The sequence below is a fragment of the Ascaphus truei genome, chromosome 1 (assembly GCF_040206685.1).
Source record: "Ascaphus truei isolate aAscTru1 chromosome 1, aAscTru1.hap1, whole genome shotgun sequence".
In the NCBI taxonomy this organism is placed as follows: domain Eukaryota; kingdom Metazoa; phylum Chordata; class Amphibia; order Anura; family Ascaphidae; genus Ascaphus; species Ascaphus truei.
In genome coordinates this window covers 180,619,790-180,647,196 of record NC_134483.1, presented here as the reverse complement: position 1 = coordinate 180,647,196, position 27,407 = coordinate 180,619,790, and the positions used below count along the sequence as shown (strand labels likewise).

Here is a 27,407-nt window from a genome sequence, read left to right as displayed (position 1 = left end):
AAAGAATCCTGATTATTTTCCGTTACAGCATCCGGGATTTTGATGTTTTCTTGCTGTTCACTTTCCGGCACTTTTGAGGATGGTTCAAGTTCACTTTCCCCCACTTGAGGAATAGTTAGCAAGTGATTCCGATACCAGACCTTTACCCTTCCCTCTGAATCTCGGATGCGATATTTAAAGAGGCCAGGTATCTGTGACTCTACCTCAAAGGAAGCCTATCGCCAGCGGGCAGCTAACTTGTGCTTCCCTGGTATTCCTAAATTCCGCAAGAGAACTGCGTCTCCAGGGCGACGTTCCAGATGGTGTACCTTATGGTCATACCTCCGCTTGTTATTCTCATTCAGCTTGGCGGGGGCTTTTACCGCCAACTGATATGCTCTATGGAGTTTATCCTGGAGCCTTTGCACAAATTTGTAGTGCATCATGTTCGGTACACCATCGGTGGATACTCGGAGATGAAAGTCCACAGGTAATTGTGCCTCTCTGCTGAACATCATAAAATAGGGTGTGTACCCAGTGGATTCATGCCTGGTGCAATTGTAGGCAAGTACAAATGGCTCAACATGCTTGCTCCATCCGGCCTTCTCTGAGACCTTCAGAGTGCCTAGCATATCCAGTAGAGTTCAGTTGAACCTTTCCGGAAGGGCATCACCTTCAGGGAGGTAGGGAGTCGTACGAGACTTCTCGATATTGAGCAGTTTTAGAAGTTCTTTGATTAACTTGCTCTCGAAGTCTCTCCCTTGATCAGAGTGCATCCGATTAGGTAACCCATAATGGATAAAGTACTTCTCCCACAGTACTTTGGCTACTGTGAGAGCTTTCTGGTCTTTGGTGGGGAAAGCTTGAGCGTATCGGGTATAATCGTCTGTTACTACCAGGATGTTCCCGATACCCTTTGAGTCTTTTTTTGATGCAGAGAAAATCCATGCAGACTAGGTCCATGGGACCAGAGCTCTTTAAGTGGCCCATTGGGGCTGTGCGTGTAGGCAGCGGTTTTCGCTGTATGTACCGCACACACCTCCATCAATGGCACTCCACTGATTCCCGCATCTTGGGCCAGAAGAACCTATCTCTTACTAGTCCGAATGTTTTGTCCACTCCCTGGTATCCGTGATCATCACGCAGAGATTGAAGGACGGGGTACTGCAAGCTTCTGGGCAGGACGAGTTGTCTCCTATCGGGTTGGTCATGATAGGGCACAATTCGCTAAAGGAGGCCACGGTCTATGCGGAACTTGTCCCCTTCCCTCATAATAACAGCGACCGTGTCGGTAGGAGCACACTTCACTAATGAGGTGTCGTTTTCTTGGATGGCCAGGCGAATGGCTCTAGCCACCGGGTCTCGCATTTGGTGAATCACTATCTCTTTTCATCTCATTGTTGGCGGAGCCACGATGGGACACTGCAATGTTTGCCAGTTCCTGAAAATAACGACAATTAAAGCAGAAGATGTGGTCCAAAGTAGGCAGTGGGAGGGTAAACATTCCATCTGAATAATTGTCAAATGCTTTGCATTGGAGAGAGACTGCTTATTAATTTCATTAATGTCCATTCATTGCACACTGGAGAAGCACTTGCATAGCAGTGAAAGATTGGTATGCAAGTAGGACGTCTAATAGTTTGTGGGCAGCAGTGAGGACACTGTGCATTGTGTGCCGAATACAAACGCAGGCCTGAGAATTTCTTCCCTCTTCTTTGTAGGGTGACCTTTTTTTATTTTTCTTCATTGTGCTATGACGTCACTGTCTGTATATCTCGTGTTGGGCTTTCCCAAGACTGTATTTTCAGGCATTCACACATGTTGAGACAGCAAGGGTGTTGGAGATACAGGGAATAATACCATAGCTGAGTAATGAGGCAGACAGCAACACCACCCAAAAACACTGGCATATCTAAGGCTAAGGCCCCGGTCACGGCGCTGTAATGCGCGCCCGCGCTTTTGGCTGCGCGTTCCGGCGATTCCCCGGTCTGCAGCTCACTGCAGGAGCAGAGACCGGGGGGGGCGTGGCGGAGGATTGACGGGGGCGCGGCCATGACGTCACCCGGCAGGTTCGTCACCCGGGCCCGGCGCCATTGCGGGGAGGGCTCTCGTGAGTGCAGCGTCCGCCACAGCGGGCGCTGTAGCAGGCAGCGGGGGCAAGGCCTTAGACAGCTAGAGCATGGAAAGCAACCACCACAACAACAACCCAGGCTGGGTAACGCAAAGAAAAGAAACGTTTCCAAAAGTGTAACATTACATACAGTATGCAGCATATTAAGTATTAGCAATCAATGCAATATCCTACGTGTGTGTGTTTTATATAATTTTTAATTAATCAGTTCTGTAGTATTAGATAATACTTACTGCATTCAACTCTTAATGCCATTTTTAATGATTTTTTTTATATACTGAGCAACCTTAGATTTCTTTAGCAGGTTTTAGCACACTTCCTCAGCAGTGCAAGGTTTTGGAACACTTCCTGTTTGTGGTAATTTGTTGTCAATATCCCCAGCAGTTTGAGCTGCAAACTGTAACAATAGATAATGTTACCTTAGTAATGTAAGAATACATTGTCGCTGCTGAGTTACACTGACTGAAAGATTGATTGAAACTGAAACGCGGCCATTTAGTGAGCCCTGAGAAGCAGGATCTTTGCTGATCGATCAGAGGAGAACAAATCGATCAACACCTTAGGTAATTCGTTTTCAATAAAGGTAATCAAAGGCCTGCGTTTATTAAAACAAAAGAAATATATATTTTTTTACGCGCCACTTGGATTGCCTCCTTAAACAAATACAGATGTAGTGAACGGCTAGTGACATGAAGGCTTTACAGTAACTAACTACACAGAGTAAACTAATGCCCAGTTTCAATAATGTTACCTAATTGATTTATAATCTTAAGGGAGAAAATTTGGGGCAAAAGTGGGTGTCTTGTGTCAATGTATCGAGGCGTTTGGGTAAAGTATGCCCCAAGTGCGTCAGTGTGGGATTTGGGGGGGTTGCACACAGGGAAGCGTTGGGGAGGAGTTACACGACGCACCGATTGCAACGGGATGTATGAAACTCCGTGCAGCACTTCTTTATCTTGCACTTGCACAAAAAAGACGCCAGTTCTGAGGTGGCGTAAAACTTTTTTGGTTCCCAATTTGCGTCAGTTGTAAGAGAAATTTTCTTACGTTTGACGCAAACCCCGGCAGAAAAGGGAGCAAAAGAAAGTATTCATTTTCCCTGGAACAAATGACGGAATATTCTCTCCCAGAAAATATACGCAGGGAACATTTTTTTTTAACTCTTTAGATTCCATTTTTTTTATCAGTGCTACTGATTTGTTAACCATTGTGATCTGTGACACAAGTGCCCGTGATTAAACATGACGTGTTCTGGGCACAGAAGAACGGTCTGGGAGATTCCATCGCGGCCATTCTATCATGACCAAATGATGACCGCCGGCGCTTCACCAATGCTCACCTCGCCGCCAGGACACTCAGCCGCCGACTGTATTGCCTCTAAGCTACGTCCGTAAATGTAACCCTTACCCATAAAACCTACCCCCTACCCTAAAAACTTTAACCCCTTACCCTAAAACCCCCTATCCTAAGTCCTGACACTAAAATCTTCTATCCTAAGCCCTGACACTAAATCCCCCTATTCTAAGCCCTGACCCTAAAATCCGCTATCCCGAGCCCTCACCCTAAAACCCCCTATCCTAAGCCCTCACGCTACAACCCCTTAAATTAATTCCCTACCCTAACAGCTAAAACCCCTTAAATCAACCCCCTAACCGGTAGAACTTACATTAGAAGTGGCGGCGGATCGTCTGCAGCAGAGTGACCCTCTGCGGCCGAACGCCAGCGGTGCTTTGGTTGCGGCGACGCGCCGCGAGCCAATGTCCCATTCTGCAGAAGAGCCCCGAGGTAAAATGGAAGAGCCGAGCGGGTTTTTTGTGTAGCTGCCAGATTTGCACTGAAATGAGGGTAACTATTACTTTGTAAAGGAAGCGTACTAATTGCAAGACTCACCTTTCAGGAAGCTTAAATAACCAGTGTGCCTTTATATAAATGTGCAAACATAAGTGTAACGTTTTCTAATGGCATACAGTACCTGTAGAGGGATTTTCTTTTATAAATGTGCAGCCAGTGCCAGCTAATAACTTCTCTACCACAGGGTCCAGCAACATATTGCAAAGCAACCAAAAGGGTTCATATGATATTTTAGTGAGTCCATTTATGTGTGTGTTTGTGGCATGAAAATACAATAAGAATGACTGCTGCTGTGCAACAAGTTATGTTCCCATGGAACAAAGTGAAGCAAACAGTATGTGCAGTAACATTTTCCAGTCATGATGGCAAGCACATACAGTGAGATGCCACGCGGGAACCGTTTCAGCAGGAAAAAGGAATGGCACCTTTTGGAATGAAATTCTCAATATCCTGTATTTTCCTTATAAAAGTAGACACAGATTGTTTTTGTTGTCACTGTTTCTTCCTGTTCTCTGAAGGTTTTGCTCTATTTACATGGTGACTAGGACTAGTGATCACTGACCCACGTTCTGTGCCAGAGTCTACTCCATACTCTGTGTCCCCAGTGATTAGGGGGAAAATGGCTCAGGCACGGAGAATGGATGGCTTGAATGTGCTCAGAGGGAAGAAAATAAGCTTCTATGTTTGCCATATAAAAACAGGTCTAAAAAAGAAGGCTGATTACTGTCTAATGAATGGGAGTATTAAAACCACTGGAACGTTTAACAGGTGGCTCAGTGTATGATTTCCCACATGGCTAAACGTTTGTAAATATTGGAAGCATTGGTGTTCTGCTGGTGTGGTTCATTGAAACAGCTGTTATTTGTGAACGGAGCTGTGGACATAAATTCATGTTTACCTTGAAGGTCCCACACCCCTTCCCAGCCCACCTCACAAAATAGACACAGACACAAGCATGCAGGTAAAGGCCACAATATTTATCATCGATAATTATAGACAAAACAATAATAAATATAACCATATCAAACAACCATACGACCAATACCACACCTCCTGTCTTCAAATCAAAAGAATATAAACACCACAAACATGATAAAGTGCATGGAGAGAGTTAAGCAGCATCAGGCACTGCCTCGTGGCCTAGCTTCTGTGCTGCTTCCCCCAAGGATTCAATAGGCCAAGGGAAACTAATAGGGCAGTGGTTCTCAACCTCTTTTGAGCAAGGGGCACCCCGGAATGATTTTAAAATCTCAGTGCACCCCTGCTTTTCAGACCTCACTCACCCCCTCCTCACTTATACACATACACAAAAACACACTCATCCTATTATTACACACTCCACATTCAGCTTCTTCACACATCATATACTCACCCTTTTACTCAATGAAAACTCCACATTTATCCCCATTTTCACCTGGCACCCTAACCTTCTTGCTAAAACATATGTAGCCATGTATCCTCTTGGCTACTAATCTGCCCTACCTAACACATAAGCCCTGGTACCAGCACAGGCAGTGTTAGGGTTAAATCTATGCCCTTGCTGCTGCAGCAGTAAACAACTCCCTTGAGTGACGGGGTGGGCCTAAGGCCTGTGTGCTGCCCTATCAGGGGCTCAGACCTAGACCCTCCCCTGGGTACAAAAGGGGCTGCACATCCAAATTTAGTGCGGTGCTGGAGAGATCCCCTACCTCAGGGGAGTGGGAACAGCTACCCCATATTCCAACAGGGGATTTGGGAGCTAAGGATAGACCTTTGGTGCCTCAAGCTCCTTGGGTTGATTTCAGGGACCAGAGAGAGAGAGATAAAGTAGTGTACATGTTGGTATGCTTTACTGATGTGCTGTTAAAGAATAAATAACTGTTCCTGTTTTATACTCCTGCCTGAGACTGCAGTTAATCAGGGGGAGTACAAGAGGGTTTTCCTTCAGGGACTGCACCCAGTTCTGCTGGGGCCTGCTGGAAATGGTGACGCTGCACCAAGTGAAGAACTAAGAGGAATCCTAAAGCCTGTCCTGTTAGTCCCTAACTAACACCGGCGGACACTCAGCATCCTGTAAGCCTAGCAGGTGAGCAGCATAACACCAGGTAACTCTGAAATCTCTCAGAGGGTGGGGGAACACCTGTTATATTTGAAGGCGCTGCTGAGATCATAATCAGGACAGGCTTTTACAGTAAGAGGAAGGAGGTATGCTGTTATGTACGAGAAGGAGGGGGGCCAGATGTAGTGTCCAGGGGACTCTTGTCCAGCAAGGGACCAACTTCCCCACCAGTGGTCAACTGCAGCCTGTGCTGCTCCCTAACTTGTTCTAGTTCATGCCATCCTAAGGACTCATGTGTAAGGCACCTGCAGGGGGTGTTTTGGGATCCTGGGGACCCAGAACCTCAGGAAGGGAAGTATACCATCACGGTTCCAGCGGATGGTGTTCACAGTACGTGTGGATACTGTCCGAGGGGGGGCTCTTGAAAGTCAGGAGGCCATAACCTCTGTTTGAGGAGCTACAACAATACTATTAGTGGTTCCCAGCACAGAGAGCCGCAATGTGCTATTTTTGAGCTGTTCATGTGTGTAGCATCCTAGGGGACTCTTGCCCAGCAAGGTACCACCTTCCTTACCAGAGGAGCTGGAAAAAGAGCGGTTCCTACCAAAATTGGGAGGACCGTGTGGAGGAAATTGCAAGAAGCAAGCTTTTCCTTTGCAAAACTGTGCAGGGCTTAGCGTGAAGCGAAGCAACGCCCTGAAACGTGTTCGGTTCGGCGTGAAAGCTGAAGCCGTGCCCACCTGCTGAGAGTGGCTTGCGTGAATGTGAAGCCGCGCCCATCCATAGTGTGCCTGTACTCCTGGACCCACCAGGGGAAGGAGGCACAATGCTACTGAAGTGAGTGTCACCACTGGGGGCGTAGCCGGAGCGAACTACCGCACCCTCAGTTGCATGTGGTGAGTCAGCAGAGCAGGAGCTAATCACCACTATTCCCGCACAATACTCTTCTATGGCCGAGTGTATTGTATCCCACTACCGACTACCAGGAGGCTTCCTGATAGTGCAAGTGAAAGGGGAGAGTTTCCTGCACTGCATCTGCCCCTGCTGTGATTTCCCGGATGGAGAGGTGAGCCTAACATTCAGATGCCAGCAGTGTGGGACTCCCCACCTAAAAGCCCAAGGTGATGCCACCACCCCTGCCGGCCCAAAGGGAAGACGCGGCGTACCTACAGAGGCGGGCGAACTGGGCCGCAGCTTCAGGAGCAGACGCTCCAAGGAACCTGTGCGTTCCTTTTCCAGACCCTAAAAAGGACTTACCCGGTGAGGTGACCACCTGAAAGGAGGCTGAGGCACTTCCAATTGTGGTGCAGGAGCGGGACCTCTGCCTGCAAGCCGCCGCCAGCAATAGCGAGGTGTCCCGGACCACAAAGAGAGAAAGTAATGTACATGCTGGTATGTTGTACTGCTGTGCTGTTGAAGAAGAAAGAACTGTTCCTGTTTTATACTCCTGCCTGAGATTGCAGTTTATCAGGGGGAGTACAAGAGGGTTTTCCTGCAGGGACTGCACCCAGTTCTGCTGGGGCCTGCTGGAGATGGAGGCGCTGCACCAAGTGAAGAACTGAGAAGAGCCCTAAAGCCTGTCCTCTTCATCCCCAACTACCACCTGCGGACACTCAGTATCCTGTAAGCCTAGCAGGTGAGCAGCACAACACCACCAGGTAAAAGGGAAATCTCCCGGAGGGTGGGAAAAACCTGTTACATATACGACCAAATGTACTTCCCCCTTCTCTTACTTACCTCACACACCTTCCCCCACCCTACACAAAGCACGAGCCTCCCTTCCTCTCGCCACACAAAGCCATCACACTCACAGACATCACACACCCTAAACACACTCTTTTCTGCCAAAACCAATCACGGGTTAGCTCCGCTTATACCTAAGAACCTATATAACAGGTAACCCGCCTGGCTACCTGCTCTGCCCAAAGAAATCACACGGCCAACAAAGTCTGGAAGGAGGAGGCCCTGGGAGTCAAGACACCCATCTGGCTACCCCCTCAGGACTACCCTTCTGTACACAGTTTGGTGCAGGGCAATACTTTAAACTCCTATGCAGCATTTAATGCAACACATTTTCAGTATTTAGAAAATGAAGAAGTATTGAGGCACCTGATTCCCACTAAGTAGGAGCCGGGAATGTCACTGAGAAGCTGGGGCTAGCACACACAGTTTTGCAGGTTGGCAATTGTACTTTGCACCTTTATAAAAATAGCGTACGGGATTATGAGTCCTGGCACGAGATACAACCTTGTCAGTCAGTTTTAGATAACGTTTGCTTATCTCCTGAACCATTACAATACAGCCGCTAACAATGTTAATGCCAAGTGTGCAGTGTTTATAACTGTGAGTGATAACATTGTTGGTGGACGGCCTGATGAAAGTGTGTGCAGAGAGAATGTGGTCTAAGTGTTGTACTCAAGTTACAACCTAAGGCTGTGGCCCCAGTGCACGCCTGGTGGACTCCAGGCAGCGCACGACGGGGAGGCGCTGCGGGGGCGGGGCCATGACGTCACGCGGCTGGTTCGCCCTCATTGGCTGAACACGCCGCAGTGACGTGGCCGTCGCACAGTCGCCACGAGAAAAGACAAAATCCTTGTCTTTGCTAAATGTGGTCACGCATTGTGCCGGGGCGCGCAAGCAGCTACTGGGGCCGGCCCCATAGAGGGACGTGCCTTGTGTGCGCCGCACACGCCGTGTTAGCCGCGGCCACTGGTGACCTAGCTTTAGGATGCATCCATGAGTCAACTAATTTGTTCTGTTATTTAACCTATGAGTGGGGCATTCTCATAACATACTGTTGTGTAAACTAAGTCTAAGGAATGAGCTACTAAGGTCTAGAAAACGGCCTGGATTCTGATATCATAATGCTTGTTGATATTTCTACGTGCACGATAAGATGACATGTAATTACAGTGATTCCATAAAAAAAAAAATTCTTTTTAAAGAGAGCACCCTAGAACCAAAATAAATATATAATATCTTATTATTAGTCGGTATTTTTGAAAATGTTATAAGTGGATTTTGTTTGTATTTTTATTATATATATTTGTCTGCATTTACATTTTTTTTTAGAGTTCAGTGCAGTGCCTTATGTCAGCTTTATTTGGGGGTTAATATTTGGTGAAGCAGTTAAGGGAAACCACTTAGCCGTCTGATGTAAGTACTATATCACGAGACGCAGTATAGGATTTCACTAAAGTACGCATTTTTGAATTGCACAATTGAACACTGCAATTGAACACATTATTTGTGAGATTGATTGATTGAGCCTGCATGCTTTTAAAATCAATTGTGCTAACAGAATACTTCTGCCACAGAGTAATTTAGACTATGGGGAAACATACACTGCAAACTAGGTTGTAGAACTAGGACTAGTCAAGAGTTTATATTGAGCATCACAGGGATTCATTGCTAGCCTAACAAGCCTTCTAAAACCCCAGAGTTAGTGCTGCGCTGTACATGGTGTGTTCATATACTGTAGATGGAAAACTCCTTGCAGCATTATAGAAGTGTTTATATTTTTCTCCAAGGACAAACTAAGTCATTGCTGGATGAAGTCAATTGGGTAGCAGATCAATGAAAAACAAATGACTACTACAATTATCTTTGCAGGCAATGCAGTAATCCATGTTGTTATTCCTGCCTTGTGTACAGTCAGCAGTGTGAAAAACAGTTGACTTATTGGGTAATGCTGTGCAAGGATTTTCCTAATATGTGGTCGGTGCAGTCTACGTTTTATGGGATGGGAGGCCATATCCGGGCACAGTATTCTTGGAATAGAGCAGGGGTAACCAACTCCAGTCCTCAAAGGCCACCAACAGGATCAGGTTGTCAGGATATCCCTGCTTCAGCACAGGTGGCTCAATCAGAGGCTCAGTCAAAGGCTGCACCACCTGTGCTGAAGCAGGGATATCCCGAAAACCTACCTCTTGGCCCTCGAGGATGGGAGTTGGCCACCCCTGGAATTAAGGGTCATGGTTTTAGAAAAATAAATGTGAAATATGTGTGTTTTCAATGTAACATGTGCGTTTATTTTTCCCCGTGAACCAATGACTAATTGGGTTTCTGAATAGCTGACAGTTTCTGAGAGATAACGGGGTAGCAGATTTAGTGTACAGCATCTCTGGCATCTATTGAAAGCAGTCATGTATGAGAGCGGTATATGAGAGCTCGTGTTAAGCTACGTATTAGAGATCACTGCAGTATTAACCGAATTAATTTCTACAACATCAAATGTCTTTTTTAATTAATTACAGCATGTATCTATAAATTATGCCACATCATGAAATTAATTTGATTTCACCTAGTTAGCTTCAACTCTCTTATGGCAATATATGTTGTACTGGGCTACATTTTATAGCCCTACCAAGAGATATTGACTGCAGTTATTGTTTTACATCTGACTTGTATGTATGTATGTATGTATGTATGTATGTATGTATGTATGTATGTATATCTTTATTTACTCTATATAGAACCATTAATGTACATAGCGCTTCACAGCAGTAATACACGTGATAATAATATAAATAACAAATAATACAAATAACACATAATGGGAAATGCACTTCAGACATAAAAGTAACATTAGGAAAAGGAATCCCTGCCCCGAAGAGCTTACAATCTAATTGGAAAGCAGGAAGAACGTACAGAGACAGTAGGAGGGCGTTCTGGTAAGTGCAAGGGGCCAAGGATGAGGTATGAAGTTTATAGTATCAGCCACAGTGCTACTCATATGCTTCGTTAAGGATGTGAGTTTCAAGATGGGTCGTACAGTTGGATAGAGAGGGGGCTAGTCGGATATTGAGGGGAAGGGCATTCCAGAGGTGTGGGGCAGTCAGTGAGAAAGGTTTAAGGCGGGAGAGGGCTTTAGAAACAAAAGGGGTAGAGAGAAGACATCCTTGAGCAGAACACAAGAGTCGGATGGTGTATAGCGAGAAATTAGGGCTGAGATGTAAGGAGGAGCAGAAGAGTGTAAAGTTTTAAAAGTGAGGAGGAGAATTGAGTGTGTGATACGGCATTTGATAGGAAGCCAGGAGAGGGATTTCAGCAGGGGAGACGCTGAGACAGATTTAGGAAAGAGTAGAGTGATTCTGGCAGCAGCGTTTAGGATAGATTGTAGGGGAGACAGGTGAGAGGCAGGAAGGCCGGCAAGCAGGAGGTTACAGTAATCAAGACGGGAGAGAATGAGGGCCTGAGTCAGAGTTTTAGCAGTAGAACAACAGAAGAAAGGGCGTATCTTTGTTATATAGTGGAGGAAAAAATGACAGATTTGAGCTGTTTTGAATGTGAGAGGAGAATGTGAGAGGAGTCGACTTGTGAGGTATAAAGAACTAGTACAATAATGTGTTGAAAGAACCTTCAATTATCGCCATATATAAGACATCTATAGTCCTCTTACAGACAGAGATAACTGTGTGGGTAACAACTGTAGGCAGTGTGGGAGTATAGCGCCCACATTTTAAAGAGGATGCACTAGAGCTCTTATTGAAAGCAGTAGTGTTAAAGCAGCAATCCTGCATTCCTATTTTGTATATAGGATTGAAGCAGTAGTCTCTGGGGACTAACTGTTAATTTCAGCTCCAGGGACCGCCTGCTTCCAGAGACACTTACCTCCATAGGGGGTGCAGGTAGCAGCCCTGGCTGGGCTGTTTGTGGCAAACATAATGGCCGCTTAAATGTCCTGTGTCTTGCGGGTCAGTAGGAAGCCGTGATATCATCCCTTGAGGCTTCATATTGGCCCCCGTGACCAAGACCTTTAAACCCCCGGAGCTGCTACCGGCACCCACAACGGAGGTAAGTATCTCGGGGAGGGGAGCTGAAATTAACGCTCTGGAGACCCCCTGCTTTCCACTTTTTAAAAAGCACGACATGTTCTGCGCCTTTAAATGGAAGGCAGGGAGATAAGGGTAGAAGAAGTTTGGATTGGCCATGGGCCCAAGAATGTACAAGAATAAAGTTATAAAAAGTGGTTATAAATAAAGATGATATAATATAAATGGATTAACCTGGCTGCGCGAGTGCACTGAATTGTTCTGTAAACCAAGGTATAGAGAATTCAGGTCCCGGGTACAGTCTAATGGGTGTGTGGTGGAATCTTCTCCAAGAAGTGTTCCCGAACCTCTTGTGATCTGAAGACTCTATGAGACAAGGGGGGTCAGAAGAGCGCACAAAACACCACAATAGTGTAGTACCCAGATGAGGTCTGGAAATCAGTGTGCGAGCACAGGGTCCTTGCCATCTAGCAGCCTGCAGCTCTTTGTGCTCTCCACAGCGTTCCAGCGTCCCACTCTACCTCATCTGTTGTCAAGTGGATGTCGGCGGGGGCGTCGGTGGATAACGTCACTCGGTTCAGAGCTCGGGACCGCTCCAATCTGCTCAGCGCTGCGGTGCCTAACAGAATCAGCTGTTGGTAGCAGCTCTGTTAGTTTTCCTATGCGTTTCACAAGACCTACTGTAAGTCCACTTCCTCAGGAGTGTTGATGGTGTATACCCCTAGGAGGCTTTTTTTTTAAAGGGCTTCCATTTAACCCTATTCAGTCAGCCAATAAACACATAATACTGTACATGAAAAAAGCACTTGGAAAAGTATAATACCTAATTCTATGCTAATATAGTGCATTATATATTTGCTGAATTAGTGCAATTAAAATCGCTCCCCTTCCTCTCTCTTCTCTCTTGTACTCCTTCTCCCTCGCTCACTCCCCTTCCCCTCTCTCGTACTCCTCCCTCACTCACTCCCCTTTCTCTCTCTTCTCTCTCGTACTCCTTCTCCCGCACCCCCTCCCCTTCCTCTCTCTTCTCTCTCGTACTCCTCCCTCACTCACTCCCCTTTCTCTCTCTTCTCTCTTGTACTCATTCTCTCTCACTCCCATTTCTTTCTCTTCACTTCTCTCTTGTACTTCTCCCTCACTCCCCCTTCTCTCTCTGCTCTTCTCTCGCATACTCTTTCTCCCCCTTTCACTCCCCTTCCTCTCTCTTACTCCGTCTCCCTCACTCACTACCCTTTCTCTCTCGTCTCCCTCCCCTTTCTCTCTCTTCTCTCTCGTACTCCTCCCTCACCCCCCTTTCTCTCTCTTCTCTCTCGTACTCCTCCCTCACTCACTCCCCTTTCTCTCTCTTCTCTCTTGTACTCATTCTCCCTCACTCCCATTTCTTTCTCTTCACTTCTCTCTTGTACTTCTCCCTCACTCACTCCCCCTTCTCTCTCTGCTCTTCTCTCGCATACTCTTTCTCCCCCTTTCACTCCCCTTCCTCTCTCTTACTCCTTCTCCATCACTCACTACCCCTTCTCTCTCTTCTCCCTCACTCCCTCCCCTTTCTCACTCTTCTCTCTCGTACTCCTCCCTCACTCACTCCCCTTTCTCTCTCTTCTCTCGTATTCTGTTTCCCTCTCTCACTCCCCTTTTTCTCTTCTCTCTCATACTCTCTCGCTCTCTCACTCCCCTTTCTCTCTCTTCTCTCTCATACTCCTTCTCCCTTACTCACTCACTCCCCTTCTTTCTCACACTCCGTGTCCTTGTCCCATTCTCTCTCTCCTTCTCCCTCCTCTCCCACTCTTCTTCTGCCTCACTCACCTTCCTCATTCTCCTTCTCCCTCCTCTATCACTTTTCTTCTCACTTCCTCTCTCCTTCTCACTCCCCTTAAATCTCCTTCTCCCTCACTCTCCTTTCTCTCTCTCTCCGCCCTCACTCGCTCCTTCTCCCTCACTCGCTTCTTCTCCCTCACTCACCTTTCTCTCTCTCCACCCTCACTCGCTTCTTCTCCCAAACCTTCCCTCTCTCTCCTCCCTCACTCGCTTCTTCTCCCTCACTCTTCTTTCTCTCTCCTCTTTCACTCGCTTCTTCTCCCTCGCTCTCCTTTCTCTCTCTCCTCCCTCACTCACCTTTCTCACGCCTTTTCCTTCTCCCTTCTCTTACTCTTCTTCTCCCTCATCTTCCTCTCCCTTGATCTCCCACGCTATCCTTCTCTCCCCGGTCCCCATCTGTGGTGTGGACAGCACAGGCAGCGCCAGAGGCAGCGTGGCAGCAGAGGAGGCAGCAGCCCGTCTGGAGCCCACCCAGACGGTGCTAACGGAATTTGGGCCCGACCTCCAGTTGACCCTAACTTCAGTGCTAGAACGGCCCGGGTGGGCTCCATACGTACTTCTACCTCCTCAGCTGCCGCGCTGCCTGTGCTGTTCACACCACAGATAGGTGATGGTCCGCAGACAACCATCCCGCGGGCCGTGATTTACCAACCCCATGTGTAACTAATATACTTAATCCAGAACTGCATCAGGCATAACAACTTTTTTTTGCCATTGTGCCTATAAAGTTTAATATGCCCACCACTGCTCATCTATGGATGTGTCACATGTTTATTTGCTATACAAGCCCTTCAGTGCCAGAATGTGTTCCTTGGTATTGAAGGGATTTAATACTTTGTTTATTTCACATTTCAACAAATTCAGTTTAATTCAATGTTTACTGAAGAATTATTATTTTTTTTTTTAATTGCGAGCAAAATCCTGCAAATACCACAGCACAGAACAAACTTTCCAAATCCCGTTAATTCACCACCATATGCCCATGCCGTTCTTATGGGATTAGTGAGGAGCTTTCAGTTGTATTTTACGTGAGGCATTAATCAGTGAGCAGAGGAGATGAGGCGCTGATCAGCTTTCACCATGTGTTTCTGTGTGGTTGTTGTCTGTACGGCCTAGTGTCTCCCCTATCCAGTAAGCCTTGCCATGCTTTGGGAATATAGTAAATACGCACCCGCATATTCACATGGAGGATAAGTGCCAACGTGCACACGTAGTAATGTGTTGCTCATTCCCTCAGTCTGGTCTGGTGGAGCTAGAAACACTTACTGTAGGAATACTGGAGGGCAGTGTTAGATTCTGAGAAATGCCATGCACAAGAGTATTTGTCTTCACTGGAAATCCCACCCTTAGCGTTAAATGCTATATACTCTGAAGTGGCCCTTTGAACCGTTTTCTGACAAAAGTCTCCATCAGAGTTAATAAGGCCTTGAGTATACAAAGTGCTGTAAGGCAGCAGCAGTATTCTGTGATGTCACCCAGCGCTGCCGCCAAGCAGCATCTTGGTTATACTGGGGAGGGAGAGCAGAGGAGGCGAGGAGGCATGGCGGAGGCGTGGCCGGGAGCGGTTCGCCCTCATTGGCTGAACTTCACACGTGACACGGCCGTCGCAAACCCCCCCCCCCCCAAAATTCTCAATCTCTTCCCTAGTCGTCCGCCTTGTGGTACGACGCGCCGCAACCATCGCTTGCGGTATAAGCAGTTTGATTGGATCTAAGGTAATTGTTTTGTTGCCGCACCGCTACACGCGACAATGTGCACGTTTTGGGGTATAATCATGGCCTTAGGCTTTTCCGTGTTATAAATAAATAATCATTGGAAAAACGGCTCGTACGAACGTTTCTGAGTAGAGAGAATTGACCCCTTCATCTTTCATAAGACCCATATCCCCAAGCACAAGTCAAATTCTTAGGTAGGTTTAGGAGAATAGTATTTACCTGCAGGTGCTATGAAAGCAGCAATCGCTGTTCTAGCCACAATAATAATAATAATACCTTGGACTGGCCTGGCTGCTTTACTGTATGCTTTTGCAGCAATTATTGTTATAGTTATCTACAACACAAAGGCAGTTCATTCAGTACGCTTCATGTGATCAATGACTGGGCCCCCGGATTAGTGAGAACTCCAATTTATTCAAATACGTTTTAAAGAGCATGATCATCTTATAGAGATAATCTCCTCCTGGTATCATCCACACTTCATTTGCTCCAGAGGAGGGAACAGCACAGCTCAGTATGAAGGTAGCTGTGAAAGAACACACAGTAATTATCGCTGTGATTCCATCAGTCCTTACAGTACGATCACTATCCACCGCACTGGCGGTGAGCACAAGAAAGGGATTATGCTAGGTAACAGTTTATACAGGTTTATGCACAAAGCAATGCAATTCAGGCCCCCTCGGGCAGGGAAGGGGCAACTGTCAGTCATCTGTAACAAAGGGGCTTTTGTTTCATTTGGCAGACAAAGCAAAAGACGAATCCAGGGCACTTGAATGAAAATGTAAAAATACGATTTAATATGAGAGGTAGAGAGGTTTTCGCAACACTTCACTCGCACAATAGACTTGGAATATTTGACAAACATTAAAGCAGCAGCCTGCGTTTTTTTTGTGTGGAAACCTCTGGGGTCGACAAGAAAAATGGCCGTGGGATCGGGTATTTCTCAGGCAGACATGACGATACGACTTTTTTTATTTGAGTCATGTTTGTGGTTTGTGTATAGACAGAGGATGAGACACGCACTCAATATCAAGGGTAATAGAGGTGGGGTACTTAGCTGCCGGTGCGCTGGTCCTGGGGAGCTCCTGTAGTCCCAAATGTTCCAGTACAAAGAAGAAGAAGCAGGCACACGGTCTTACTCAAAAGGAGGTTTAATATGCCATAAAGTCCAACGTTTCGGCAGTCTAATGCTGCCTTTCTCAAGGTGAAGGCTTCCAAACACAAGAAAACCGTCGGGGAGGGGTGAGTATCAGGGGGGTGGTATATATTTTGACTGTTTTCTTGTGTTTGGTAGCCTTCACCTTGAGAAAGGCAGTATAAGACTGACGAAACGTTGGACTTTATGGCATATTAAACCTCCTTTTGAGTAAGACCGTGTGCCTGCTTCTTCTTTGTGGTTTGTGTGTCACATTTTGCACAAAAAGCGATTAATATTTCGGGAACTGGGGGGTTCCAGGAGATCAGGTGACCACAGATCACCTCTGGAGGCTCCCTGATTCAGCTAAACTTTAAAAAAAATGTAGTGTTGTGGGAAGGGTTAGTGCTTTAACATTAAAATTATATATACGTTATAGTACCGTGGTTCTCAAGATGTGGTCTGAAAAACGACATAATATTGTCCCCACAGGCTTCCAAAGCCCACGTTATGGAACTCTTGCAATTTTCTATCACAGATAGATCCAGATCCAGTATGTTACACACAATGCAAAGAAAATGGGTTCCCAAACAATTATTAGCATTGTAGTGGTCTGCAATAGGGAAATGTTTGAGGCCCCATGTGTTAGTGGAAACACTACTGCAAGTGTGGCCAACTCCAGTCCTCATGGACCACCAACACGTCAGGTTTTCAGGATATTCCTGCTTCAGCACAGGTTGCTCAATCAGTGGCTCCGCCATTGACTGAGTGGGCACCAGACTTACAAATGGGCAAAAGAAATAAATCACCATCTAGCATTCTCGTGCACACAAGCGAGTCAAATGGTTTTGTATTTGGCCAGTTTCTTCATCAAGTTCTTTTCTTTTCCAGAGGGAAACCAAAGGCCAGTTTCTCTTAGACCATATCTGCAACCATTACAGCCTGCTGGAAAAGGATTACTTTGGGATCCGTTTCGTTGACCCAGAGAAGCAGCGGGTATGTATATGAACTTCAGGTGTATTCCATTGACCACAAACACACAAATGAACTCTGTATTTCTTCTTTTATAATTGACAATCTTACATTTCAGCACAGTTTCAACATATTTAGCCTCAAATTAGATGCTATGTTAATGACCTATTGAACGAAAATGTACAAAAAAACATTCCGCAGTTCTATTTTATTAAAAAGGATATTCTTTTTTTTTAAATAACATCTTGCCAAATCCAAAAGAACATTTTGCCAAATCCATCGTTATTACGCTGCGCTGGACTAATTTCGCAGGGAATTTATTGGACTGCTGAGGCCATACAGTGTAGTAATGACTAGGGCGGTTTACCAATATCGAGCTATCATTTAACACTGTAAAATGATCGCTTTTTAACTTTTGTAGTGTCTATGGTAAACAAAGGCTTTGAGATATACATTTAAAATCTTTCAACTCTTTTGTCTAATGACTTGGTGATGGCAGTTTCTGTCGTTTTGGTTTCAAAATAGTTGTGGAGCCATCAAACAGATAAACTGTAGTAGGTAATAAAACTGGAATCCAGCATTCCACACAAACTGCTGTACACGGTGTATACATTTTTCACAAGTGACAGATAAGGTTGCAGCCACGCTGCCGCTACACGCGCTTGGAGCGCTCACTTTAATGATAGCATGTCAGCATGGCCACACTGACGCTGCGTGCGCTCGTGCACATGCATGTATTCTTAGCAAAGCGTGGCGCTTGGGGAGACACGGAAAATTGATTTTCAATCGCGCTGAAGGGTCACATGACCCTTCAGCAACCAATCAGCACCAGTCAATGCATACAGCACACTGCCACACACACACACATACATACATAAACACACACACAGACATAGCCCCGATCCAGCCAATGACACGCCCCCAGCCACGCACCCCCAGCTCGCGCTTCCATATTCAGCAGGACAGCCGAGCGCTCATGCTTGGAGAGTTGGTGATGTCACCGCTCTCAAGCATGAGCGCGCTCAGCGGCAGCGTGGCCGCAGCCCAAGTCAGGCAGTTGCGTGAAGGGTGGTTTCATCTTTCTAAGAATCCTAATCATACTGATATATTCTTTACACATTGGGCCAGCAATAGGTTGTAGATATAATAATGCAATCTGCAATATAATTCTTTCACATGAAAGATAGTTTTTGGTGATTTTAACACGACTTTTTATGGTTCCCTCAGTTTATTCTTGACTTGGAAGTGGTTTGTGTTCTTCCATACACCTGCTCAAACCATGACTGTTATTGTTTCACAGTCACCAAAAGCAGTTCCACAAAAGAGCTCAATGAAAAGCAGCAAAAATGTGGTTTGAGGCAATTCAGCGGGCACCACGAGGCAGAAGAAAAAGTTGCTGAAGCTGGACTGTGCTGCATAACAATTCTTTAATAAAGCATGATTAAAAAGAGGGGGGACGCATACCCCTGCACCTCTAACGCGTTTCACCCGCAAAATGGGCTTTTTGAAAAAGCCCATTTTGCGGGTGAAACGCGTTAGAGGTGCAGGGGTATGCGTCCCCCCTCTTTTTAATCATGCTTTATTAAAGAATTGTTATGCAGCACAGTCCAGCTTCAGCAACTTTTTCTTCTGCCTCGTGGTGCCCGCTGAATTGCCTCTCCTCACCGGAACAGGCATACTTCCTCTGCTTACCACAATCAGCTTGGAGCACACAGAACCGGTGGATTCACAGTGAGTAACATTGCTGCCCCATGAGAGCTGCCCCAGGCATTATAGGATGATTTAGTACAGAGAGACTGGAGAGGTCAGGGGGGTGGTTTCACGACTCCCCCCTACAACTCTGCATAACTCTGCCACCTTGTGCCATCTAGGGGATTTATGCATACAGCCTCAAGCACGCATTTTTCACATTAAGTGACCCGGTTCATAAGCAGTTAGATACTTACATTTTTTATTATTTTTTCATCATTGTGGGTTATTATAAATCTCTGTAGCACTGGGTGATTGGGGTCCTCTACCCCATTTTTTCCTGTAAAATGTGGTTTGAGTTTGAAGAATAAAATGAGAATGCAAGAGCGCACTGAAATCCTGATGAATTCGTTGATGGTTAAGGCATCATGCTAATACCAAACATCTCTATTCACAGTTGACATGCTCTGCACACAGAACTAATCCCGTATTAAATCCCTCATGGTGACTGTTGTCAGGGACCAAAAACATTGGGTTTTGTTGACTTATGCAAATGATGAATTGAGATGCTTTGTATTTCCCTAGGGTTTCTGTGTCAGATTATGCTTATAGGCAGATACAGACAATATGACTAATTTTAACTATATTTAACTTGTGATTCTCAAGGTTTGCACAGATATTTATAGGGTGATATTTTATTCAGGTGTAGCACTTTCAGTCTTTCACAGCAGTAAAAAGTGCAACAATCAAAACCCTATATGTATTTCTTTACGTTTGTAAACATTTTAAAGAAGCAATCTAATTGTTTTTTTTAACCATTAAAAAAAAAAAAAACAGATTGGTGGTCTCTGTCGCTGAACCCCATTAATTTCAGCTCCGGGGACACCTGGTTCCGGAGATACTTACCTCCAAAGGAGGTGCTGGTATCTCACGGCTTTTTAAATCTCCGCATCACGTGGGCCGCAGGAAGCTACACTGGATGATGTCACAGCTTCCTATTAGCCTGCAAAACCATAATGTGAACCCTAGTAAACAATACAGACCGGCGCCAATAATGTCCAATGGTGGATAATGAATGTCCAATAGTGGAATATTCCCAAACGATAGGTAGCTGTAGATGTAGCTTCCCAGTTGAATTTCACAGTGTGGACTCCATCATCATGTGCAGAGAGAGAAAAAAGGAAAACACATCATAGTGCAGATGAGCAATGACTAACAGACTAAACAAACAGACAAGACAAACACTACATAAAACAAGCAAGGCTGACTAATACTAATGATAGGTTTATTATACACAATAAAATGATGTAGCAGACGTGGGATCCGGTGGGTAAAAACCGGAATCCTACTTACAGAACTGCCACAGATCACGAGCAGGGGTTTTTAGGTGGATGGTAACCGGCTGCAGCTCCGTCGAACACGTGACCTCCAGAGATCTCCTCTGCTTGTCTTGTAAACGTGTATAGTGGCATTCACTAAGATTATTGCACCTCAATCCCATGTTTGCTACCATCGACATGAATAGAAGATATGCGGGATCGATCACGGTACGCACACCTTACCGAATTTCCCCCTAGTATATACAAATATTTTTTTGTGAGGTAAGTGGTGCCACTTCTTTATATACAGCAGTAGAGCAACATTTACCAGTGTTGCTTATGTATACAATGGATTTTTTTTTGTGAGGAAAGTGGTATAACAGCTAAATGTACCTGTTTATCTTAATCCAAAGAACATTAGAACCTGGACCATTGCTCGTGCTACTTTACCTCTCTAAATTACCATGCACCGCCTTTGTACCAATGCAATGTAGTATTCTCCCTTCAGTTTACCATTGAAATAGTTTACACCAAGGAAGCACATTGTACACCAGTGGTTACATGCGAGCATGATTTTCCAATGACCCCCCTTTTTAGAAAAGCCACAAGATTTATAACAATGTGAGCTGTCAGATGTTCAGATGTCTGGGTTGTGAGGTAATGATACGTGATAGCACGTGCTCTGAAAAAAGATATAAGCCAAAGCACTGGTTTTACAGATATTAAATCGTCTTCACCAAAGCGACAAGATGTTTGTCTATCAAGAAAGCTTGACACATTTTTATTGGCGAGAATGCCTTAATATTTTTGACTAGATAACTCAAGCGTAAGAAGCCAGTGTTGCAAAAGAGCATTGTAGGATTAAAAGATGAGGATCCCTGCATATTTAATAGCAGTGAAAATGTCTCTGTGGAAAGCACTCATTGTAAATGTTTGGCTGGAGACCTCAATCAGAGCAGTTTTTAGGGGGAAAATGTTGCTTGCATTTTCACGCCTGGATTAGTTATTTGTGAACAGAAGGCTCCTATAGTTTTTTTTAGAATGATGCTTCAGAAGCCGAACTTGGAGAATTATATTTTTAATGTAAATGTCCTGAAGTCTGTTACGTATGTAAACCCAGGCTACCAGAGGAACCAGCAACACACTGCAAAGTATTAGCTCCTGTCAGCATAGGGGTTATTATTTCACAATACTTTTTGTGACAGGGACGCCAAAGAAGGTTACGTGCTGCCTGCTGCTTCCCTGTCCCCATCAAACACCTTTTTATTTTTGGGAGAAATTTAGTGATGGTATCTCCTTTTGTGTAAAATGTAATGTGTTAGCGTTTAACTGTAAGGCGGCAGCTCACTTTACCCAGGGACGCTGCCTACTCCTGGCCTAAGGTGGTACTCACGTGCCCAGCACAACAGCATGGAAGCGGCTCAAGATGGTGACTGGGAACACTCTCCGGAGCTGTCGCGTACTTGCACCTGAGCTCCCCGTGGTGCATCTATTCTCCTCATGTCCTCCAAGTGGTTAAAAGTCCCTGTAGGAGATGAGTGCAGAGGTATGGCTAGGGAGACATATATTGGGGGAAATAAATCTTGGCTTTTATTCAGCCAGTAGATTCAAACAATACAGTTTTAAGGCAGCATACAAAACAAATAAAACAGCTTAACCCCCTGTAGGGGCTAATTTACTCTCCCAGTCCCTATCTGAAGGGCTAGGAGGCAAGGCCTCTTACCAGCCTCTGACCCAAAGTCCAAACACGTACCTGTGAGCAGGGGACTCTTTATATCAGTCTCTGGTTTGGTGTCCGTGTAGTGCACTCTCTGGCAGGTTCCAGTGACCGCTGTGTCCTGAAATAGTGGGCTGGTTCCCAGGGATCCCTCTTTGTCAACAAACACCTTCCATGTGCTAGAGAGATTCTGTGCAGTTTACGCAGGAGGCTTTTCTACCTGACTGATGAGCCAGGTGGAGGCTGGCTAATTGTCTGTAGCTGAAATTAACCAGCTCTCTGCTGGATTCAGTCAGATCCTGGCTTTCTTTTTGGAGCCCTTTTAGACAGGGGGTTAAGGCCCCATCACTGTCCCTAAAAGAGCTTTTCATCCTTTCACCTTGCTTCCTTTCCAAGTCTGGCTCTACTCTTAGCAGGTAGCAGTAACGCCTTCCCTGTTTGGATTCTGCCGAGTTCCCGTCAAGCCGTTTATGGCTCTTTGTTTGGTCTGCAGTTCTGAGATTGGCTGCTATCGGAAACCAGGCTCTGTGATTGGCTGAATGGAATGGACAGAACTCAAATCACAATTCGCTCTGGTGATTGGTTGGGGAGTTAAAGCCCCCCTGGTCTCCTCCTGTTTAGTGTTAGTGTTTAGTAATCCTAGATCATAGCCACATTCCCACTTCTGATTGGCCCTTTCTGCAGACCCACAAACCCGACGTTTGAACAATTAAAATTCCCATGCAAGTTTCCATACACTACTCTGGGAAGGTATATCCCCTCAAGTTAAGCAGGTCTAGGTAGACTCACATTGGAGAACACATTGCAGCTGTTCTGGGTCTTCCTTAGAGCTGATTCCCCCAGCAATATGATCCTCTGCATGGACCTTCACTACTTCAGGAAAGCTAAACTGAAGGGGCCAACTGAACAACGACAGTACTAGGTTTTATGTACCTTCCCTTTGTATTTTCTATCTGTTATTGCTGTGTCTGTATGTCACGGCACCTCCCATAATGAACTCCCCATTTCTTAGCTTTCTTGTCTTGCTAGCTTCGTGTTTTAAAGCTGCAGACCAAGCGTCATACATGTGTGTTTTTTTTTTAATAAATCAACTTTGTACTATGAGAAAATACTTGTAGCATTTTTTTAAAAACAACTCTGAATGACATTTTTAATGCATTATAATGTAACAAGCATTTTTTGTTTCTAGAAGAAACCATTTACAAAGTCACATCCCCTTCCTTTTCTGAAACAAGCTCTGGCACATCCCTTTTTGAGCCTTGCCCTATCTAGCAGTGCACCAATTGTATCCAGTGACTGCCTGGTCACATGGTCTTCCCCATAGAATTTTGTATTTTTGCTCCTCTTCTGTTGCGCTGACAGACATTTAGTGAACCCCCGAGCCGAATCTTCACCGATCGATCACAGGAGAACAGATCGATCGCCATTTTAGCTAATTACTTATCATTGTGTGGATTCTATTGATGCACGCATTAAAAGTGGAAAAAAATAAAATTGAAAACAAAAAAAAAAAAACGGCCCCTTGGAGTGCTGTTTTCAGCCCTGGTGTAATTACTGTAGAAGTGCAGGAGGGATTTTACCTGTGTATTGTACCAGCTGGTTCCTTAGTTCAAGACCCGGCTCAGTGAATTGCAATGATTTTTTTTAAATTCATAGAAATTGCTATGGCGGCACCCCAAGATTCTAAGTTGTATTCCCAACTGGACAACTTACATTTTTTGTAAATGTTTCTGTTTTGCGTAATTCATCCGGCTAGGGTTCTTGAGCATTAGTTGTGCGTTCTAGGGTCCTTGGTTCGATTTCCAGTAGGGCAGAGAACCAATTTAGTGTGATAAAATGTTCGTATTCGTATAATTCACTCAACCAGGGTCCATGTGCCTTAGGTTAGAATCCTCATGAGGCAAATTGGGACTTTTATTTTTATAATTCCTCTTTCTTAGCAATTCAGCTCATTTTGGCAACAAGCCCTTTCTGTGTGTACTGGGAGCTTAAGGGGATCTCTGTCTTGGTGCAGATTCCATCCGCCTCCGGAAACCATAGTGATTATAGCTCTTGGTGAGCAGATATGTTTCGTAAATACGGGTGGGGAACCATGGTAGGTGAGAGCTAGGCTCCCGGGTAGTTGAATGCTAGTATCCTAGTGGGTATAGGTTAGCCTTTTTATAGCTTTTGTGTACCGAGTCACACTGTACCGTGACACTTATTTTGAGAAAAACATTTTGTTGCATATATATTCTGTAAAAGATGAGCGCAAAAATGCCTCCAATGGCATAATACATTTTTAAATCAGATAATAAAAGGTAGAATTCAAGATTTCACACTCACAATTTGAATGGTTAAAATTTTGTATGGGAGGAATAAGGTCCTTCAGACTAGTGGTGTCTTTGTCCTATGAGCCGGTCGTTTCCTCCTTCCTTGGACATCTGGTGGTTCCCACCGTGCGATTCTCAGAGTTGCTGGTGCTGATTCTGACTTCACAGTCAGATCGACGACCTCTCTATCAAGCCCCCCTATTACATAAAAGCCTTTCCTTTGCCCCCAATAGCAAACCCAATACATTTTAATAAACTCATCAGAAATCTGACACTTAAACGTCATTTTGCCAGAATACGGACTGAAAACCTAGAGGCTAGTGGACTTGGTCAAAGAGATCGTGAATATCTAGCTGATAAACTGGACCTACAAGGGAAAATTATTTCGAAATAGGAACTGTTGATACTAATACATATAACATGACACAATCTGCTGATATACCAGGAATTGAATATTTAAAGGAAAAAAAATCAATTTTGTAACGAATACAATCAAAGAATGACAATATTATGATCTTTTGAAAACTAGTAAGCTAAGAACTAAAAATATGTGTGACCTGAAATTCAGTAATAGCACCCTAACCCAAGACGAAATAAAAGCCCTAAAAAGTCTAGACGGAAACACCAACATCGTAACCAAGCAGGCGGATAATGGGGGTCAGGGGTAGGATCGTGTTCTTGAACAGATATGAGAATATGCGGAAACAAAGAAACTTCTTAAGGATGCAATCACCTACAAAACACTCAAGATCCAACATAGTCACACAGAATACCTAAAGCGCAAAGGAAAGGAAAATAGTGGTATAGTCTGTGAGGCTTAATAGCCCCTAGTAGAGTGTGATCTCATATAAAGTGACACTGGTTGAAAAAATCAGTAAAATATACTATTGAAGGAATTGTCTTGCTTGTATCCCTCGTCAGAATGCTTCTGGAGGTACTTGGACTATATAATCATCAAAAATTGTGCATTTCGAGTACAAGTGACTCAGCGTGAAGGCGTACTGAGATATCCTCTCACCTTCATGGCACCGGGTTACACTTGTCCTATTCAGCATTATTTGCAGTGTCCTTCCGTGTCACATGTTATCTTCCTCGTCTCACGATCTTTCACTGTGAGCGTCCACTCAGTTGTATCCTTGCACATGCGCAGTGAACCCTACGCATTTTGCCACGGCTTCTTCAGGGGTACTAGCTTAGGGTTCACTGCGAATTTGCAAGGATTCAACTGACTATATGCTGACAGTGAAAGATTGCGAGGAACATATCACTTAAATCATCATAGCATCCACCTGATAAGAAAAATAGAACTTCATTTGGGAAGATTTTATATGGGTTACATATGACATGCAATAAAAGGAATTACACATCAGACTCCGAATTGAATACATAGGCTGTAGTACTCGCCAAAAAAATCCAAAGAAAAAAGTATATATAATCAGGATTTAATTACTTAAGCTCTGGAAGAAGTAAAACAAACACGACAGAGTTGACCTACTGAAAGAAAAAGAGAAAAAAGCTAATGATATCACTAAACAAGATACACCATTTATCACAAAGTACAATGAAGGAGCTTCCCATATCTATAATATTTTTTAAAAACACTACAGTATTCTGAAAGAAGATGGAGCTTAAACAATTAAATATATGATAGACCTATTATCACATACAAAAAGAATAGGAATTTGAAGGACAGAATTGCACCTACTAACCTGAAAATCATTGAAACGACACAAAAATAAACTAGTGAGCATAGGGAAACTATTGGGTTGCTATAAATGTAACGCAGCTAGATACTTAACCTGTACATTTATGGACCCCAATGAACGCAAGAGAATCACTTTGTGCAGTGATGGGCAAACATTCTAAATAAAGAATGTTATCAACTATAACTCAAATTCAGTGGTTTATGTGCTGGAATGCCCGTGTCACAAACAATACGTTGGACGTACATCTTTTGCAAATGGCACAACATATCAGGTTAATGATCGCATTGATTGTTTGAGCTCATATATTGTGTACCTAGTATAATCCCAATGCGGCCTACAGTACTTTGGGCATACATCAAGGGCATTGAGCACAAGGTTCCTTGAACATCGGAGAAACGTGATACATGGATTCCATTTGCACAGCATTTCCCGGCATTATAAATTAATTCATGGAAAATATCCTTGTACACTATAAATTATGGGGATTGAATTTATTTCACCCTCTCTTATGGGGGGGGGGGGGGATGATAGGTTAAAAAAGTTGTGTATCAGAGAGACCCATTGGATGTGTATGTCTTGGGGACACTACATCCTAGTGGTCTCAACGACTGCATTGACATAAGCACTGTAGTGTCGGTAATCATTCCTGGTTCAAAATATGGTTTATCTCTGGAGGTCTGGTTCGAATGCGGTCCGCCGTGTTCCCTTTAGAGTTAGTGTCTATAAAATATTTATTTTTGCAACTCAAGTTTGATAGTTTGTTCTACAAGGCATTACAGACATTCAAATATTTTGTCCCATGAGCTCCTTCACCTAAATGTCTGAACTGTGCCTCGTAATATTGTACCACACATAACACATGTAACGAAGGATGGTGAAGGGAAGAGGGGGGGGGGTGACTTCTGAGATTTCCTTTCTCCATTTTCTCTTCCTCAGCCATGGATAAGCTGCAACTCTTTCCAGCCATTATCTCGAGTTCCCGACAGCTGATAACCCGATCCGATATCTATCTCTATGTATATCCTAGGAGGGACTATCCGATCTCTTGGGCCCTAATCTTATATGATCCATCAAAGGAGAATGCACCTGTTTCTATTGTAGCCATGCAGTGGCATTGCTTAACTCTGGATGTCTGTTTGGGCCAGCCATGGCAGCCAGACCTTTTGAAAATTTGTGCCAGTGTCGTTAACCAAACTCGTTAACTTTTCCATCTGGTAGACAAACCACATTCTGTTCCGAATCTTATCAATAGAT

The 27,407-nt window shown here is 44.6% G+C and overlaps 1 protein-coding gene across 7 annotated transcripts in view; it reads left to right on the top strand.

The window, feature by feature from the left end:
- FRMD3 (FERM domain containing 3) overlaps positions 1-27,407 on the top strand; it is a 240,890-nt gene that overhangs the window by 105,899 nt on the left and 107,584 nt on the right. For 4 of the 7 annotated variants that reach the window (XM_075598853.1, XM_075598854.1, XM_075598858.1 and 1 more), the window contains one exon: positions 17,330-17,434. The exons of 2 other annotated variants lie outside the window; for them this stretch is intronic. In XM_075598853.1, the coding sequence (XP_075454968.1) occupies positions 17,330-17,434 (105 nt within the window). Of the gene's footprint in view, positions 1-17,329; positions 17,435-27,407 lie in introns of those variants that run through there. One more of the 7 variants, XM_075598859.1, reaches the window with a different exon arrangement.